Raw genomic sequence first — 17,319 nt, 5'->3', positions numbered from 1 at the left:
CCAGGTTTTTCCACATGTTTTTTTTATTATGTACAAGTTCCAGAGTCACAAAATCCCTGCACAATAAAACATTTATTTGTTAAGGTAAATTCCAGGTTTAGTTATCTGTTTTTCAAGAGTACATTATCATAAAAGAACCTTTACAACACAGTCAGCTAACAAAACTGATAACGTCTGTTATATAAATGTGCAAAGAGCTTGTATAAAAGTACATCTGATGGTACCTTCTGCAAGCTTTATGGGAATTAAAGTGCATACAAAGTTAAATAAATGTTTACAGACACAAAGTATATAGCTGTTATTGTTAAGACAAAGGTGATAAAAAGCTAAGAAATGCAAAACGTGTTTAGAGAGACAGAATTGAGTTTGAATTGATTTTGTGTTTGAGAGTTATCAACAATGCTAAGGCTTCTACAACAACATAACGCAAACCACAACATCCCACTATATTCGTCAGGCTGTCCCATCCAGAGGCTGGAGAGACTTCATCAATTTTTGAGCTACAGGTAAGAACTGTAACTGCCAGTTCGCCCTATGGTAGTCCTTGATATCTTCATTCTCTATCCACTTCAGAGCCTCCTCTTCATCTAAAACATAAAGAGATTGGTCAGAGGATGACAGGGTGTAGTGAGAGGTTCCAGGTTTTTTTGAGCATATTTTCAGTGATAGTTTCTCCCTCCCTTATGTTATGTAAGGATAAGTAATAACACTAACCTAAGTATGTCGTGAGGATCTCCACCAGAGACTCTCTCTCCTGTGTGTCCAGCAGCGTCTCTGAGCCGCCGCCACCGCTCATGTTCCACAATGCCTGACAAACCTGGCCCGCCAGCTGCCAATCCCCTGCTCCGAAGTCTCTCAGACAATCCACAAGCCTGGTCTCACACACACACACACACACACACACACACACACACACACACACACACACACACACACACACACACACACACACACACACACACACACACACACACACACACACACACACACACACACACATCGTGTGACTTGAGGGAGAGGGATTCACATGATCAGTAGGTCTGTGTGCATTAGCTCTACTTCATTAAACCTACATCTGAAGGACTACTCTGTGTGTGTCTGTACGTGTGTGTATGTAGAGGGGAAGTATGAACTCAAATGTTTAAACAATGCTCACTAGAATATAATTTCACACAATGGCCTATGTTCCATGTGCTGAAAATGTACAAATCGAAATGGAAAATCGAAATCTTTAATCATAGATTTATTTGTTGTCATATCCACTTGTATAACTTATGAATACAAATAACATCCAGGTTGGGGAATGATTATTAGCATCTTGTTCATGTCAGTGGAGTTGTTATGCACATGTTTGTCATTATGAAGAACATATTTTCCCACACAAAAAAAGTTTACTCTCCGTTGCAAAAAGGATGCAACTCTGGCCAAAGACTCAAAAAGAATGAGATCAGTTTGCTATTATTGGTATTGCAATTTTTTTAAAAGATTTAAAGCTAAGGCCAGTAGCATGTTAGGTTAGCTTAAGCACAGGAAGCTGGGGGAACAGCTAGCCTAACTAAGGTAATAAAACCCCTGCACTTTTCTTCTTGTATAGATAAAACTAACAATATACAGTATATCACTTGTAAATTAGTAGGTTTAGTCTCCTTCAAACACCAACATGTATTCAAGCTAGCTGTCCCTTATCTGTTGCTTCATCTTCATTGTACAGACATGACAGTGGTATAATTCTTCTCATGACTAAGAAGAATTACTATACTATCCTTTTTATGCCCTGTAGCAATTCACTTAATCTTATCTATACCAACATTTGCAATACAGTAATAATAGTGAAATCTATATAAACGAAAGGCTGCTCTGAACTCTATTGTCGATTTGAAGTTATCATCATATTGTGATTTCGATATTACTTCTTACATTATGCAGGGTAGATCTGCTTTTAGTATCACTTCTACTTTATTTGGTAAAAAGTCCCGGAAATGCCTGTCAAATACAAGATGTATTGTATGGGTCTTTTCTAAGTGCATTAGTCCTTACTTGGCATCAGCCCCCTCCGCTGCGAGACTGAGCCTGTTGGGGGGGTCCAGCGTCAGGTTGGTGAGGACCCCGCAGGCTGAAAAACACATCTCAGTGCTTTTTGAGTCGAGCAGCGTCACTACAAACTGGTGCACTGAAGGAGGGAGGGAAAAGAGTGGGGAGAGATGATGATGTGAGGGAGCGGGCGAAGACAAAGCAGGTCAGAGATAAGAGGGCTGCTATCACCAGAGTCAGCTGCCGTGTTTACACTGACAGAGTCTGGCCTTGCAGATAAATCCAGGCTAAACACGACACAACAGTATGCAGAGATGCCTACTGTACTGAGCCGAGGGACTGAGTGTTATGTAATGTTCTGTGCATGGATGATATGATTTCCGCATTTCTAGGCCTCTTTTTCTCTGTATTACTAGGCTTTTAAGATGTTGCTTTATTCTAAAATGGCTTATCTTTCCTGCAAGACTCAATGAATGAAGTATGGCTTAAACAAAAATTCAAGAAGCGTAGTCTCACGTTGCAGTGTTGTGTGTGTGTGTGTCCGTTGCTCTGTGTTTCCATCATATACCTTTGTTTTGCATAATAAAGTCCCGTACATCTTTGGACTGTGACATATTTCCATACACACGGGTGGCCTCAAGCATGGCGTCCATACTGGAGCTGAGCACCAACTTCAACATCACTGAGGTAGAAAGAAAGAGGCAGCAGAGTAAAAGACAGTATAGGGAGAGGAGAAAATGGGGGTGATAAGTGTAAAATCAGCAAAAATAAACAAATATCAAATTCTTAGTGTGTTCATTTTCCATTTCTACATTGGGATCCGTCAGATTTTCAGTCTTACACTTTGCGATATTGAGTTGACTGCGTCTAAGCGCAGAGTTTTCCTCCTGGTAGAAGGACAGGTTGTTGATGGTGGCGGCCACATTCACCATTAACTCCTCGCTTTCCAGCACAGTTTTCAGCTCTGTGACACATACACACAAGAAGAAAAAAAAGGAGAAAATCACAAAAAGTTACATCAAAAACACAACTTGTAATATTGAGTTTGATGTGCCTTTAAATCCTCCTGTATAAATACAACCAATAGAGGGAGCAGACCACAGCAACAGCCTTTCGTTCTGCTGATACATTACTGTTTTTATAGAATTCCCTTATTTTAGTCTCAACATAATGTGAGACATTATCATAATATCATTTTGCAGCTAATTTCAATGTAAAGAACCCATCTATTCACAGAGAGCTTAAAAACCCACTTCCTATTAGTGACTAACCAGGTGCATCCAGGTGAAATCGATGTTTCCTTTTATGTAGATGAAAAGGATAATGCAATGGTAGATTATTAATCCATGAAACAACTGCAACATAGTTTGTGAAAACTGGGTTGCAATCAGTATTAAGATGTTGTGTAATGTATAGAGGCATATAGATCAATAGTTAAACAGTGATTTATATCTTAAAAGAGCAATTATGCGGCCCCGGCCGTGGCGCAACTGGCTGGGGCACCTGCACCGTACGCCGGGGACCCGGGTTCGATTCCCGACCCGTGGTCCTTTCCGGATCCCACCCCGACTCTCTCTCCAACTTTCCTGTCACTCTCCACTGTCCTATCCCATTAAAGGCAAAAAGCCCCCAAAAAATATCAATTATACACCAATCTAAATATCAGAACAGAGATACAGTGTCCCTTTTTTGCAACTTACAGCTCGGCCACACTGATGTGCCACTGTGACCTTACCATAAAAGAAGCTGTTATCTCCGGTTTGTGCTTGATATAGTCCATTTGATCATGAGCTGGCACACAAAGGTCAGCGTGACCCAATCCATCCAGCCGTGACACCGTGAGTGACTTGGAAACTGTCTGCTCCTGATTTAGCAGCAGATGTAGAGTGCTCAGTCATAAATCGCGGATATTGCGGTCGCTGTCAACCAGCCGCTGTGTGTCACACTGAATTTTGTTTTGGTTTCTAACTGGAAATACCACTTTGCTCTGCCCCCCACCCCCCTCTCTGTAATGTAAAGCAGCACTGTATGTCATTGAACTTGATCAAAACAGGACATGGATCTGCCGGTTTTGCTCTTTTATCTTCAGCAGAGATTCTGTTTCCATCTTTCACAACTACTCTATATTCTCCCTCATTGAATGTCTCTTCCTTCAGTTCCTTAATTTGCTCCCCATCTCACACTCTGGCACCAATCAAACACCCCCATACATTTGGAGATTTGGTCTTTTTTCAGTAGATTGACCTCTGTTTTGTTTATTTAATGTATCTCCCAACTGCCTAGAGTGTGTAAGAGGCACGCAGCAGCGAAATCAAGAGTTTCACACCCTCTCTGTGTTTCGGTTCAACCTGTCCTGAAACCATCTAACCACATAGGAAGATTTCACACACACACAAACCGAGTCTGCTGTGCGATGTGAGAGAACATCCTGCTTTTGCAGCGAAGTGCTTTGCTCAGCCAGAGTTTAAAAAAACAACAGGTAAACCAAAAGAGGATGTGCTGCACATCGAACAGAAAGCCCTGAAAGGAAAGCGAGCAAAGGAATGTACAAGGAGTGTGTTTTTCAACCAAAGACACATCTCATTTCCCAGCACAAGGGAAGTGGTTTGGTGCTGAGCAGATACTGTACTTACAATGCACAAAACAGCTATTTTTAAACTTATTGGAACTCTGGATTTTCACACACTGCTCTCTTTGTAACATAGAGAAATAAAATAGGAGAAAAAGAAAAAAGTTACAGTTGTCAATATGTGATTTGATCAAACTAGTTGAGGATGAGTTCCTGCTGCTTACCAAGTGTCTCCATCAGCAGCTGAATGCAACATGTGTTGTTTGCCAGAGTTGGACCTACAGCTGGGTGGATGCACATGTTTGCCAGCACCCTCACCAGCTTCACCAGCACGTCTTCATCCTCCTGCACGCTCGCTGAAGATGCCTGAGGCCTGCTGAGGAGAGGGGGACCTTTCAGTGGGTGTGGAAAGTCGTTTCGGTGCTGGTACGTTGCGTATAGCTGCAGGAGCGTCTCCATGCAGCCCTCGCACTGAAATAGCTGCAGGCGAGCTTCATCGCTTTTGGCTGTGAGGTTCCCGAGGGTGAAGAGAAGTCGCACAACAAGGTCCTGTGGGAGAGCAGTGGAGCAAACAAACCAACTACAACTGTGTTTAGATGTTTCAGTCCAATGTAAACATGGCTACCATGCCAGACCATGTTGAAAAGTAACATAAAAGCTTCAAACTAGGGCTACAGTATCAGATTTCCACTACACATTTTCGTACGGCAAAATAATTCCTAATAACACTAATATTGTGAGAACACGATGATGATTTTACTTCGTTTATTGTGCACGTTTGTGAAATGAATTACACTTATTTGTGTGTGGGTTATTGGTGGAGGGAGACAGCGGAAGAATGGAAACAAATCATAATTAATTTAGGAGAGGCAGACACAATATCACATCTATTATTATTATTCTTGTTTTGTCCTGAACAGCAGTCCAAAACCCAAATACAATCAATTTACAATGATAAAAAACAGAGAAAAGCTGGAACCAGTAAATTTCTTGCATTTGTCTTGATGGTTATTTAAAGAATATAGTATATTTATAGTATATTTGATCAAAAAAATCAAAACAGCGAAGTGAGTCTGCTTTGTCCAGCAGCACTATTGCCACTGCCACTCATTTCCCCTGGGGAGCTAATAGCTCTGTACACATATTTTTTGTGTAATCCTCCCCATCTTTTTAAAGAGTTATCACACACTTTCCAAGAAACAAAGGTGACAAGTGACACCCCTGTAGCCCAACTCTGCTTAAGAAGAAGCAGGTGAGCTTGGACACACACTATTTCCCATGAATGCGCAGTGACATTGGTGTGAGGGCAGGACGAGCTGTCCCAGGACCGGGTGCTCATATCATGTATTACTGTCCTGTGTGTGTGTGTGTGTGCGTGTGTGTGTGTGTGTGTGTGTGTGTGTGTAGGCCTGGGTGTTTATTCCTGGTAAGATTAAGAACACATGTTGGTCATTCCTGATTGCCAAAGTCCCACCCTTTTTTTCACCTCCTCCTCTTTTCTACCACTCCTCCCCTCCACCTCTGTATCACCTCTGCTGTAGTATCTACTCTAGCCTGCTTCATTACATGTTTTTCTTCTCCTCCTTCCTCCCTCCATCCCACCGCGTTTTTGATTTACTCAGCCCCGCCTGGGATGATTAAATGTCACAACATCCACTAGTAAGAGGGAAGAACGCTGCACGCGGATGGACACAATGTCCCGTAAATGTGCTTAGACTTGAGGTACATAAACAACCTGCGCTGAGGGTAAACATGCTAATGGGATTAAATCATCAACACTGGAAAAGAAATGTGTCTTCATCTCACTGTTACGCACATGCAGAATGCAGAACACACACACACACACACACACACACACACACACACACACACACTCACACACACACACACACACACACACACACACACACACACACACACACACACACACACACACACACACACACACACACACACACACACACACACACACACACACACACACACACACACACACACACACACACACACACACATATACACACACACAGAGGTATCTTGTGGACTCACCTGTTTTTGGTGATGTTTGCTCAGCAGTTCTAATAATAGTTGGAAGCAGTCGGGGGTCTGGGCCAGAGCGAGGCGGCACTCCGAGTACGAGGAGAGTTTACTGAGGGAGAGGGGGGACAACAAACACGCAGCACTGACTGTTCCACTCACTCGCAGACATTAAATCAACACTGCTAATGGATAAGCAGCTCTGGTGTGTGATCTACTGCTCATGCTTTCATTATCTTGAAAAAAACCACTAAAGTGCTAAATGTTTTATTTCGTGCTAGACAAACTGATAACAGAATCTGAAGATGGGTAATATGGTAAACCAAGCCCTGTGTCCATGTCGGGTATGACCAGTAGCAGAGGGGGTTAATGTCAGCAAACTTTTTAGATAGATGTTTACGAAGTTAGTTTTTGTATACCTATAATATATGTATCTAATTTTCTTCCAAATACATTCATATTCAGTCTCATAAGCCTGAATTTAAACCTATGTTGAATTAGTGGTGTATTATGTGCTAGGAGATTGTATGACTTGGTTGTGCCCACTGCATGAGAACAGGACCCTAATAGTGTTGTCTAACTCTGGGTGAGCAAGTTCATGCAAGGAACTCTTTTACTCTATTTTGTTTAAATGTGTGAGATCTAACTTTAACCTTATTATAAACTTCACTTCTAGTCCTTTTTCTTTGCATGTAGGTGTCATTTAAACTGATTTGTACATTCTGAAGTCTAAACCGAGAAAGTGTTTTTGTTACATCATGACACAAAAACAGGTATAATGACATCTCCTCTGACAGATGCTCTGTTTCTCTGGAGACTCTTGTTTTGTGCTGCAAACAAAGACTCCAAGTTAGAAGGGGGAAAAAAAGTAGGGAATTTAGTAGTACAGCGACTGTTGCAGAGAGAAGTGAAAACAGAGGACAGAGGGTGAGAGCTGAATGATGGCCTGTTTTGATTCAGCTCGTGACAGCTTGCAATGTTTTTTGTAAGTGAGCTGGGGAGAGGAGTACGAAGAAATAAGGAGCAGATTATCCTTAGGGAGGTAAAAGTGCAATACCTGTATATTCTGGAGATGTTGGTGCAGATGTCTGGGTCTTTGTGGTGAAGACGCAGCACCACAAAGAGCTCTGACAGTACAGAGAAGGAGATGAAGAGTGGACGGGCATCAGGGTGATCTGCAAGGTTCCTCAAGGCCGCCGTCAGCTACAGGGGTCAGAGGTCAGACAGAGGGAAATATAAGTTGGACAGCAAGAATAAATGTACCTGTTGAAACTAAGTGGTTATACTTAGGCAAGTATTGTGTCCCGTGTTGTGCTATCCTGCCCTGCACGCAATGTCCGTCATGTGCTTAATAAGGCTGGCAACCGGCCCGTACAGGACGCCATACAGCAGAGCGATCGGAAACTATTCAGTATGGCCAAGAATAATTATATCACAAGAAGGAAGCAGCAATTTCCAACTCACTGCAGCACTCAAAGTTCTGCAAAATCATGGTCTGTTTATTTCCCTCCACTAACAGCATAATGTGTTGTGTTAGAAATCAAATGAAGCGCTGGCTCAAGATGTTTGCTTGGGCCAAATTATGCAGTTAGCAGCAATCCTTTTAGAAAGAGTCAAACAGGGTGTTTCGTGTTGCCAGTAGGGAACATTATGCTATTGGAGCAGCTTGTATTCCAACTTGTATTTGTGTATTGTGGGTAAATCTACAGCCAACATACACATGATGAAGAATATTACACATTGTGTTCCTTAGTACAACTTGTGAACAGGGGAACATGCTTCAAGTTTTCACCAGCTGTGAGACATGCTATTGGTTTATAAAGATTGATGTACATCACATATCTAAAGATTTAAAAGTACCCAATCAAACTTTCTCAGCTGGGTTCATTCTGACACACCTGTACGAGGATGTGCCCCGCTATGGTGAAGTCGGTGTCTCCTGCCGTACAGAGCCTCTGGATGAGTTTCTGAGCCACACCAACACAGTTCTTGTCCAGCAGGAGTCGGAGGATGGCACTGTTTCCTGAGAGGAATTTCAGAGTCCCAACACAGTACAGCAGAGCTTCTCCAGATGATGAAACATCTTCATGGCTCAAAACTCCAAGAAATGAGTCTAAACGCATGAAAAATCAAACGTTAGCATCCATATTGTGCACACTGAGTGAGACATTGGTAATTTATAATGCCCTGGTAAAGATGTTCTATAAAAATTGCACCAAATAGTAGCAGAGAGATACAAAATGATCCATGCTTTTGAAGCAGCTTAACATTGTAATCCCTCATAGGTATAAAAATAACTTTGTGTATCTTTACTCATAAAGCATATTTCAGAAAATAGGATTCAGTTCAGAACAGGAAACATAAGCTACATCACTGTGACCTGGAACAGTGTTCACCTATGATGGAGTTGTTCTGAAAGAGGATGTCATTGCTTTCACTGCGGCTGATCTGGAAGATGAGCTTACAGATGTTGAGCAGGTTATTTCCACTGACACACAGCTGCAGAGAGAGATGCAAAGAGAAAGGTATATTAAGCACCCGAGTGCCCTGGATGCCCTTGTGGTCTAGTGGCAGACATGCTGACACCCACGCAGACGACTCACAGCGAGGCAGAGCTTGGCGATGTGCAGGTTGAGCCGGGCAGAGTGGAGGTCGATGAGGCAGAACAGCGTTCGAAGTATCCCTGACCTCCTCTTACAGCGTCGGCCGAGCATGTCCGCTTCTGCCAAGGTGCCATGGAGACGGTCACACAAATCACACAGAGGGTCCACCGAACCCTCGGAGCTGCCTGGCATCGCAGGAAAAACAGACATGGCTAAATGAGTCAAATTCATGTCAGACATTCAAAAGGAAAACCAACATCCCAAAACCAAAACACCCAGTTGTGTGTGTTGGCAAGTGTGTATCCATATAAATACAGATGAGTGATGTTTTGTTTATGTTGTCGTGTGTTTGTTAAATTCGCTTTGACTTTGACATGGTGTACTTTTGTCATGAGGTTAAATCCTCAACATCAATAATGCACTGGTCAGCAGTAAAATAACATTCCACTTCCTTTTCTAAGACGGAGCTTTGAGTTTCAATGGTCATGTGCAGGGGAACAACTCTCCTACAGGCAGCTGGGATCTTGACGCAGAGGAAGAGAAAAGGGTGGAGTCTTTTCCTTGTTTTTGAGGTAAAATCAATGTTTTCCCTGCATAAAGAACAGGGTTTGGCCATTTCTAAGAAAGGTTGGATGAAGTCTTACACTCAACACTTTGTTGCTATTTCTGTGGAGGTTGTTTTATGCATGAACCAGAAGGCACTTGGTACAATAAATATTTAATATTTATCTTTCAAATGAATTTTCCATTAAATTTGTAGAGTGTTAAAATATTTACAGCTGCAGATTTCATTTCATGGCTGCCAGACTGCCATTTCATGCTAAGACAATTCTGCATGGATGCCAAACATAACAATATTTGGTTTCCTCTTCTTCAGTGGTTGAAATGAAAGTGCTTTTTCATTCTGTGAGACTTAATGACTATCTGCTTTTGGCTTCAATCCTGCTGGTCGAAAATGAGATAGTAATAGGAACAGAGAAATTAGGAACTACTAAAAGAGCTTAACTTTAATTAAAAAAGAGACCAGATACTCAATGCTCCCAAAAGGTGACATGTAACATTGAGAGGTGATATTGTGAGTATATTTGGTGACAGAAACTGTATGTTCTTTGGATGAAATGAATAGATGTGTTCAAGACTAATGTATGTCACATTTTTGCACTTTTATTGGTGGGTTTCCTCAATGCATTGCTCACACTACCTGCAGCCACACTCTCTAATTGTCGAAGGAGAGGAGCAATCACATTATTCCACACCAAGGACTCTGCATCCTCCTCTGTGCTCCTGGTTTTGTCTCCATTCCCCAGCTCTAAAATGTGTGGAGAGATTTGCAGTTAGCCAGCTACCACATTTAAACACAGACAGTGAACACAGGCGACAACCATGGTTCACAAGTTCACAGTCTCAAAATAAAACAGCAGGAAGTTTGATGCCACAATGAAAGGTCACCATCCAAAGGCTCACTTCCCCTCATGTCTGTTCTGTGCTGAAATAGTCTGTGCGTGGTATAAGTGCATGTGTGAATAAATGTATGTTTGTGCATGCAAATGTCTGCAATCTCTCACACTGCGTGAACCTTTTTTTGCTGAATATTTGCATAAAACCCTTGCTTGGTGAGATGCAGGAAACGGTGGTTGCTCAAACCAACTGCTCTCTCAGCTATTGGCTGGCTTCCTCCCATGGTGGAAATTTGGCCCTTAGCAACAACACCTCAATTTAAAGTGTCAACTCTTAAGGGCTGTTCAGTACAGTGAACAGAAGTTTGACTCATTTGCTGGTAAAACAGCATTTCTGGGATCAAGTCAAAAAAAATTCCAGCAGGCTTGGGTTGATATCAGTTAGGCTTTAGACATCTAAGATCACCTCCGTGACTCAAAAGTTAGTTGGTTTGAGGTGCTGTTGGTCAAGGATACACTTACATGCAAAAATCACCCAAAACGCAAACTAAACAATTGAAATTCTTTTATTTAGTAAAGTCAGAGAGTCAAAGCAGATGACAGCATGATGCTGAAAGAGGTCATAATTACTTTTCAGGTATAACATGACTATGCTATTATAGTGATTGCATCTGCACTGAAGTCTTCTGTAATTTTTCGCGATGATAAGTAAAATATCTGAATGGTTATGCAGCATGTTAGGAAAAGTTGCAACTGCATTTTTATTTTAATATGGAAACGTTTCAAAGGAGGTATATTGAGTATATCTGGACACACCTGTTCTCTGTCCTGCTCTGCACTCTGTGGGTCTTACGCCTGGGTCAACACCAGACTCCTTTACTCTTCTGTTGGCACAAAGAAACACAAATATTCTAGGATCAGATTCTGAAGACGAGTCACATGTAAATGCTGACCTGTTTAGTTTCTTTCAATTAACATTTGGCCCATTTTGATAATAACATAATAGTTATAAACCTATATAATCAAAGGATGAATCCTGTCAAAGAAAACATCTCCATCAAAAATTGCTGACTTTATATTCTGTCAACCAGGCTACAGGTGTATTTCCATCAAGTGCCACTGGGTGTCCCTGTTGCAGCAGGGGTGTGCCGGTGCTGCTATCTACATTTGTGCTGCTTGTGCGTGGCTGCTTGTAAGTTTTGTGTGCGTGCAAACTTTTGTATCTGTGCAGGCGTGTGAGCCGTTGTGCAGCGCAAACTGCAATCCCCAACAGACAGGAACTCAGATCTTAGCTTTGTGGGCAGCCTGGTTAAAGCTGTTCATGCTGTGTCACTGTGACCCGTGTCTCCACAGCCTTACCACCTCTGTGCAGTAACCTAAAACACACACCCCTTGTCATGCTATGCTATGTGTTGTGGCTTGCCCTCTGCATGTCACTGTTTTGTATCACTCTTGCTACACAATTCTGCTCACACACAGAGGAGAGAAGAAAAGAAATACTGTGAAACACGACTGGAAGTGTGCCTTATGACTAATTACTACATTAGAACATCGCTATTAATACATACAAATAAACACAAGCAGCATGGTGAGTCATTTTTACTACACAAATCCCACTAAAGAATGAATCTACTTTAGAAAACACAGAAATCACTGCAGTCAGAGACAGATATTATAATGTCATTAAGACTCTGCTGATTTGACATTGGTACAAAAGGTTAGCTCTCAGCTTATTAAGCTTTTTCATTCCAGTATGTCTTATTTCATGATCTTGCTGACAGGTATGAGACCGAAAATGGACCTTAACATTACCAGTAGGCGTTGATTGATACCATTAGCATTAATATACAGTGTGTGGGTGTGACTACAGAGTCACTTTGAAGTAGATTGTAGTGATTGTTATAAGCTGGCACACAGGGCAAATATAGCAGGGAGTGCTGTCCGAGGCCTGTTGCAGTGTATGTCAAAGAGGGGGCTTTGGCTCTGTGTGATAGGATTAAGAGGCTGATAATAAGGCCTCTTTGTGTGATACTGCATTCTCAGAGACATGACCTCATCGCTGTCTTAGGCCTGGCCAGTGCACTGCAGTCACAACACACGCTGCTGCCAGCCTTACCCAGATGGGCACCCAAATCTAATAGAGAGCCATTTGGAGCTATAAAGCTCTGGCTTATTGGAGAAAAAAGAACCGAGTGGATGTCTAATCTCCCCTATCTTTATATCTTATCCAATTCATCATATTAATCTGTCATTGTAAATCTATTTCCCCTTTCCACTTACAGTCACTGTATTTTTGGCTTGACAGTGATTTTGACTTTCTTTGTCTCCATTTACACCTTTAATGCAACACTTAAGAAAAAGCACTTTAAAAACTCTGACCTTTACAGACCTTACAACAATCAAAGAAGTCTTTAATCTTGTCTGCTTGAAACATACATTGACCAAAGTCTCAGTTCCCCTTTTCAGCAACAAATTACACTACCATTGCGTGTTAACTTGTGAGGGAGGAGGTGCAGAGCATGTGCTGCAGGCGATAGCCCAGATTTCCTGTAAAAGTATTTTATGGTCTGTCCCCCCTCTACAGCCTCAGCTGCCCCACCCAATCGATAGGCGGATGGATTGTAACAACGGCCCAGACCTCACGCACAGAATTATGCCCCTTGCGCTGACACCCAGCTGATGAGGTCGGCAGAAAAGAAGCAGAGGTTTTTAGCCTTTCTGTGAAGTGAAGGTGTAAAAGCTGACACGAGTTAGTTATGACAGATTGAGGCAGTTTCAGTGGGAATGAAACTGGATTTCACCAAGATATAGTGTACAGTAAACTTTAATGAGGGTTTTAAATGGGGTAGAGTGTATTAAGTTGAAGAATTTGTTCTATATATTAGTTAGTGACAGCATTGCTGGTCTTTCCAACTTCATATATAGCTGTCCGTGATGGTAGCTGAACATATCTACAAATAAATCACAGTAACTTACCCTGGATTTGAGTTTGTCTGTTAGTCCCTGTACAATATAACACTAAGAGCTATAGCAGTTTCCAGGGCTGCGTTTTAGTTTTTTTGCTAATATTTGGATCATAACTCCGGCATAGTGCAAAATAACCCAAACACTAATAATGATTTCAGCCTCACTAAGGTCTTTCTTCTTATAACTTTCTCTTCCCGGCAGTCTAGATTATTTATGGACTAAAACAGGAACACAAAAAGACATTAAAAACACAAGAAATTGACAAACTGGGGCAAGGCAAGTAGGAAAAGAAGGAGGGGGAGGAGGACTTCATGAAAGGCAGAAATGGGAGGCACAATCAACACTGTCGTGTAATGGCTCCCACTGCAACCTTTGTGCGCCAATAAATCTTCAGGTCATTGTCACACTGTCATTCTGGTAAGAAAAGGGGGAGTAGGAGATGGTGGGGGGAGGCAAGAGACAAGGAACGATCTTGCAAGTCGAACAGAGGGGTAGAAAGTGTATACCTTTCACTTGCTGCCCTGCGTGGGCCAGGTTTGTGAGGACCACTGCGGGCCTCGGTGTGGTCTGTACTGGGGAGTCGTTTCACAGACGTCTGCTTTTGTCCCGGGCCTTGGTTTAATCGCTCTTTCACTGAACACAGAAATGATGTGGCAAGATGTTATTTACAGGTTGTTGCAATATGCCGCAGTATATTATAGCTTAAAGGGATCAGATACTATATACACACATGGACACAGGTCAAATTCAGTCAGTCCTCATCATCTACAGTATTTGGTTGCTCTGAGCAGCAGAGGAGATTTGTAAGACAAGGTTTGAGAGACAGGGAGAGCCTACCCCACTCAAAACAGCAGCCGTAAATCACGATTTTCACCCGGCCGACCACAGAGCATGTAAATCAAGTAAAATGTCAGCATGTGAATGGCTCTATTCATTTCCCCTTTGAGAAAACCGCCTGCAGAGAAGATTTACAGGGATGCGACGGGTGAAAGAAATGGAGTGTGTTTTTTCTTCTACCTGTGTACCTATCTAATACTTACTCTTGTTATTATTTAACTTTCAAATTATTTGAGAGGGCCTGTTGCAGTGCAAGAGCAGCCCATGCAGTCTATATGGGCATTGTAGCCGTGGCTAGTTTGCAAACCTTGTCCCTGGGTAGGCTTTTAAGAAATAACACTACATAATGCAAATATATTCTGTGGGCCTTTAAATGTAAATGAGGACTAAGGGTTGTTTTGGAGTCTCCCGTAACTGCTCCCCTTATAGTGGCTCCTTGACTGTTATATTTTCCAATGATTCCCCTGACTAGTTCTGGGACAAGGCCATTCACCCACTTGAAACTCAATTTTACAAATAATAGATTTATACAATTCTCAAAGCTTAACAAATGATACTTTCTTTGAATTCTACAATGGTGCTTCTGATCCCATGTCTTTAAATATTTTCTCTCACTAAAACATATTTTCTCCTTTGATCCAGAATTAATATATCTTTCCTTTCCTACCATCTTTGTGTCCCTCTACAGGGGACAGTATGGTGAGAGATCCAGCTCTGAGGATGCGGGCCCGCGTTCGCGGCTGCCCCCTCTTCACTTCCAGAGGGTCAGCGGGTGGTTTTGGAAACACCTTGAATGGATCCTCAACATTGCAGGGAACTGGCAAATGTGGCTTCTAGTACCACAAAATAAGTGGAATAAGATGGTTTGAGCAATGAGACAGAACATGAAGCTCCATATTAAACAACTTTTTTTTGTCAAAAAGAGATTACAGTATTTTGGTAAATTATGTATTTATACTTCTTGAATGTTCTACTGCATTACTTTAAACAGTTTTCTATATTATTACTATTACTATTTACAGATACAACTATGTCCCTGAGCTGACATCAAATACCATCTTATTTAGACTCTGAAATACTATTTGAACTACCATTTATAGGTGTGTGTGTGTGTGTGTGAGTGTGTGTCTTACATGGTCCAGAGGAGAGAGGCGAGTCCCTGAGCCTGGCCTCGAGTCAGGAGCATCAAAATTTTGAGCATGAAGACTAAAAATAAAAAATAAAAAAGCATTAGATGTTAGGCACAACCCACAGATTGTCTCAGAGCCTGCAAACATGAAGGATGTTGACGTTTTTGACAAACCTGAAGGTAGATGGAGGTCTGTTGTCACGGTCTACATGGGCAGAGCTTTTTCCAAAAAGGTGCCTGTGTCCTTCTCTGGGAGTAAACGGTCGCTGGGTGGACTGGACTCGCAGGGACTGTCTGGCTTCACTGACTATTTCGGCACTTGTTTTCCTAACAGCGTTGCGCCGTGGAACAAATGGACTGAGAATCAGCTGTTTTCTCTCCATTGAGGCCATTTGGGCCTATGTGACATCTGCCAAGACAGTCTGCCAATGTCTTCAGTGGTTTGACTTCATTATGCAGGTGATTACAGGGTGTCTCACTGATGGGAACAGTCTGAGGTATAAAAAAAAGAAAAGAAGATAATGCCAGAGGAAAAATAACAACAGATGTGAAATGCATCCAAGGTTGCAATGAATAACATTTGGAAGTCAGTGATGACGCTTTAAGATAACAGTTGCAAAACTACAATGTAAAATGAATCTATTTTAAAAAAAAGTCCTGCTTAATTAAAGTAGTGGATCCTTAACAAAGTTTACCTCAAGTAAAAGTATGCAATTTGGAGCAGAATAACTCCTCAGCATATACTACATGTCATGATTGCGTTTATGCATCCAATTATAGGACATTAATGTTTAACATGTTAATATAATTCTAATCTGCAATGTATCTATAACTTTCAGACGAATGTAGTTGAGTTAAAAGTATATGCCCTGAAATGTGGTGAAATATACAAGGAAATAAGGAAATTAAAATGTTACCCAATGTTGTACTGCCTGGTGGATACCTTAATTAAGTTCAGCAGCGTGACAGTCCAAATAAATTGTATCTAGAACTACTAAAAACACTCTGATATGGATAGGTGTGTTTGTAATAGTCACTGCAGTTAGAATGCACATTAAACTACATGATACATACATAAATATATACTTTATTTATCCCAAATTGGGAAATAGTTTAAAGTTGTTTAATAGTTTTATATAATAGTGTTTTCAGTGTGTTTACTTAATCCAACAGAACAACCTGTGTGAGTGAATGAGAAGTCGCGATGCGCGTTCACGCTCCGTTTCCATGGTGACAAATGCCGCTGTGGTAGATTGGACAACAAACCCCAACAAAATAACCTCAAAAAGCCGAAATATCATGTTTCTTTAACCCCGTAGGAACAGTTTTGTACTTATTTTCTGTAATCAAGTGTACACGACTTTAACATGAACAGACTGAGGGGTTGACTGGAACGGGAAGCATTTGATGACCCGGGGTTTGAGTTAAAGTGTGTCCACCAAACACATAGCATTAGTTAAAAACAACTTACCGTTAACCAAGATTCAATCCTCTGTGATGGATGTGACAGTTAGCATTTCAGATCTTTGACTCGGTTTCCACACACAAAACGTTCACAACACATGAAATGTGCAGAAAACTGTCAAGTTTCCCCAGCTTGCAACAACACAGCCCCCGAAGACACGTGCACGAGCTTTAGTTAATGGCAGTCTCGCGTGATTAGGTGGCGCGCATGTACCAAATGTGCAGGATGGATGCAAACTTCACCTGCCTGCGGTAAAGGGTAAGTTAAATGAGCTAATTTCCAGG

At 41.7% G+C, this 17,319-nt stretch overlaps 1 protein-coding gene across 1 annotated transcript; it reads right to left on the bottom strand.

The window, feature by feature from the left end:
• Position 1: 1 nt before the first annotated feature.
• armc2 (armadillo repeat containing 2) lies at positions 2-17,196 on the bottom strand. Its single transcript, XM_063902831.1, has 18 exons — positions 17,042-17,196; positions 15,745-16,062; positions 15,575-15,647; positions 15,109-15,274; positions 14,111-14,237; positions 11,454-11,521; positions 10,442-10,549; positions 9,241-9,425; positions 9,034-9,136; positions 8,536-8,750; positions 7,695-7,840; positions 6,650-6,749; positions 4,825-5,149; positions 2,873-2,995; positions 2,600-2,713; positions 2,038-2,170; positions 715-872; positions 2-587 (listed from the first exon to the last, which is right to left on the bottom strand). The coding sequence occupies exons 2-18, from the start codon at positions 15,960-15,962 to the stop codon at positions 454-456; spliced, it is 2,496 nt and encodes an 831-aa protein (XP_063758901.1). The 5' UTR covers positions 15,963-16,062; positions 17,042-17,196; the 3' UTR covers positions 2-453.
• Between the last annotated feature and the right edge of the window lie 123 nt (positions 17,197-17,319).

Source organism: Eleginops maclovinus, chromosome 15 (assembly GCF_036324505.1).
Source record: "Eleginops maclovinus isolate JMC-PN-2008 ecotype Puerto Natales chromosome 15, JC_Emac_rtc_rv5, whole genome shotgun sequence".
Lineage (NCBI taxonomy): Eukaryota > Metazoa > Chordata > Actinopteri > Perciformes > Eleginopidae > Eleginops > Eleginops maclovinus.
The sequence above is the reverse complement of the archived record's forward strand: the minus strand, read 5'-3'. Positions and strand labels throughout refer to the sequence as shown.

What these genes read in the sequence shown, in the direction of transcription:
- armc2 (XM_063902831.1), bottom strand. Translation starts at nt 15,962, where the DNA reads ATGGCCTCAATGGAGAGAAAACAGCTGATTCTCAGTCCATTTGTTCCA. An exon ending in AGACCTCCATCTACCTTCAG is followed by an intron (nt 15,648 to 15,744) that starts GTTTGTCAAAAA and finishes TTTTATTTTTAG; the next exon opens with TCTTCATGCTCAAAATTTTG. An exon ending in TGTAGAGGGACACAAAGATG is followed by an intron (nt 14,238 to 15,108) that starts GTAGGAAAGGAA and finishes TTCTGTGTTCAG; the next exon opens with TGAAAGAGCGATTAAACCAA.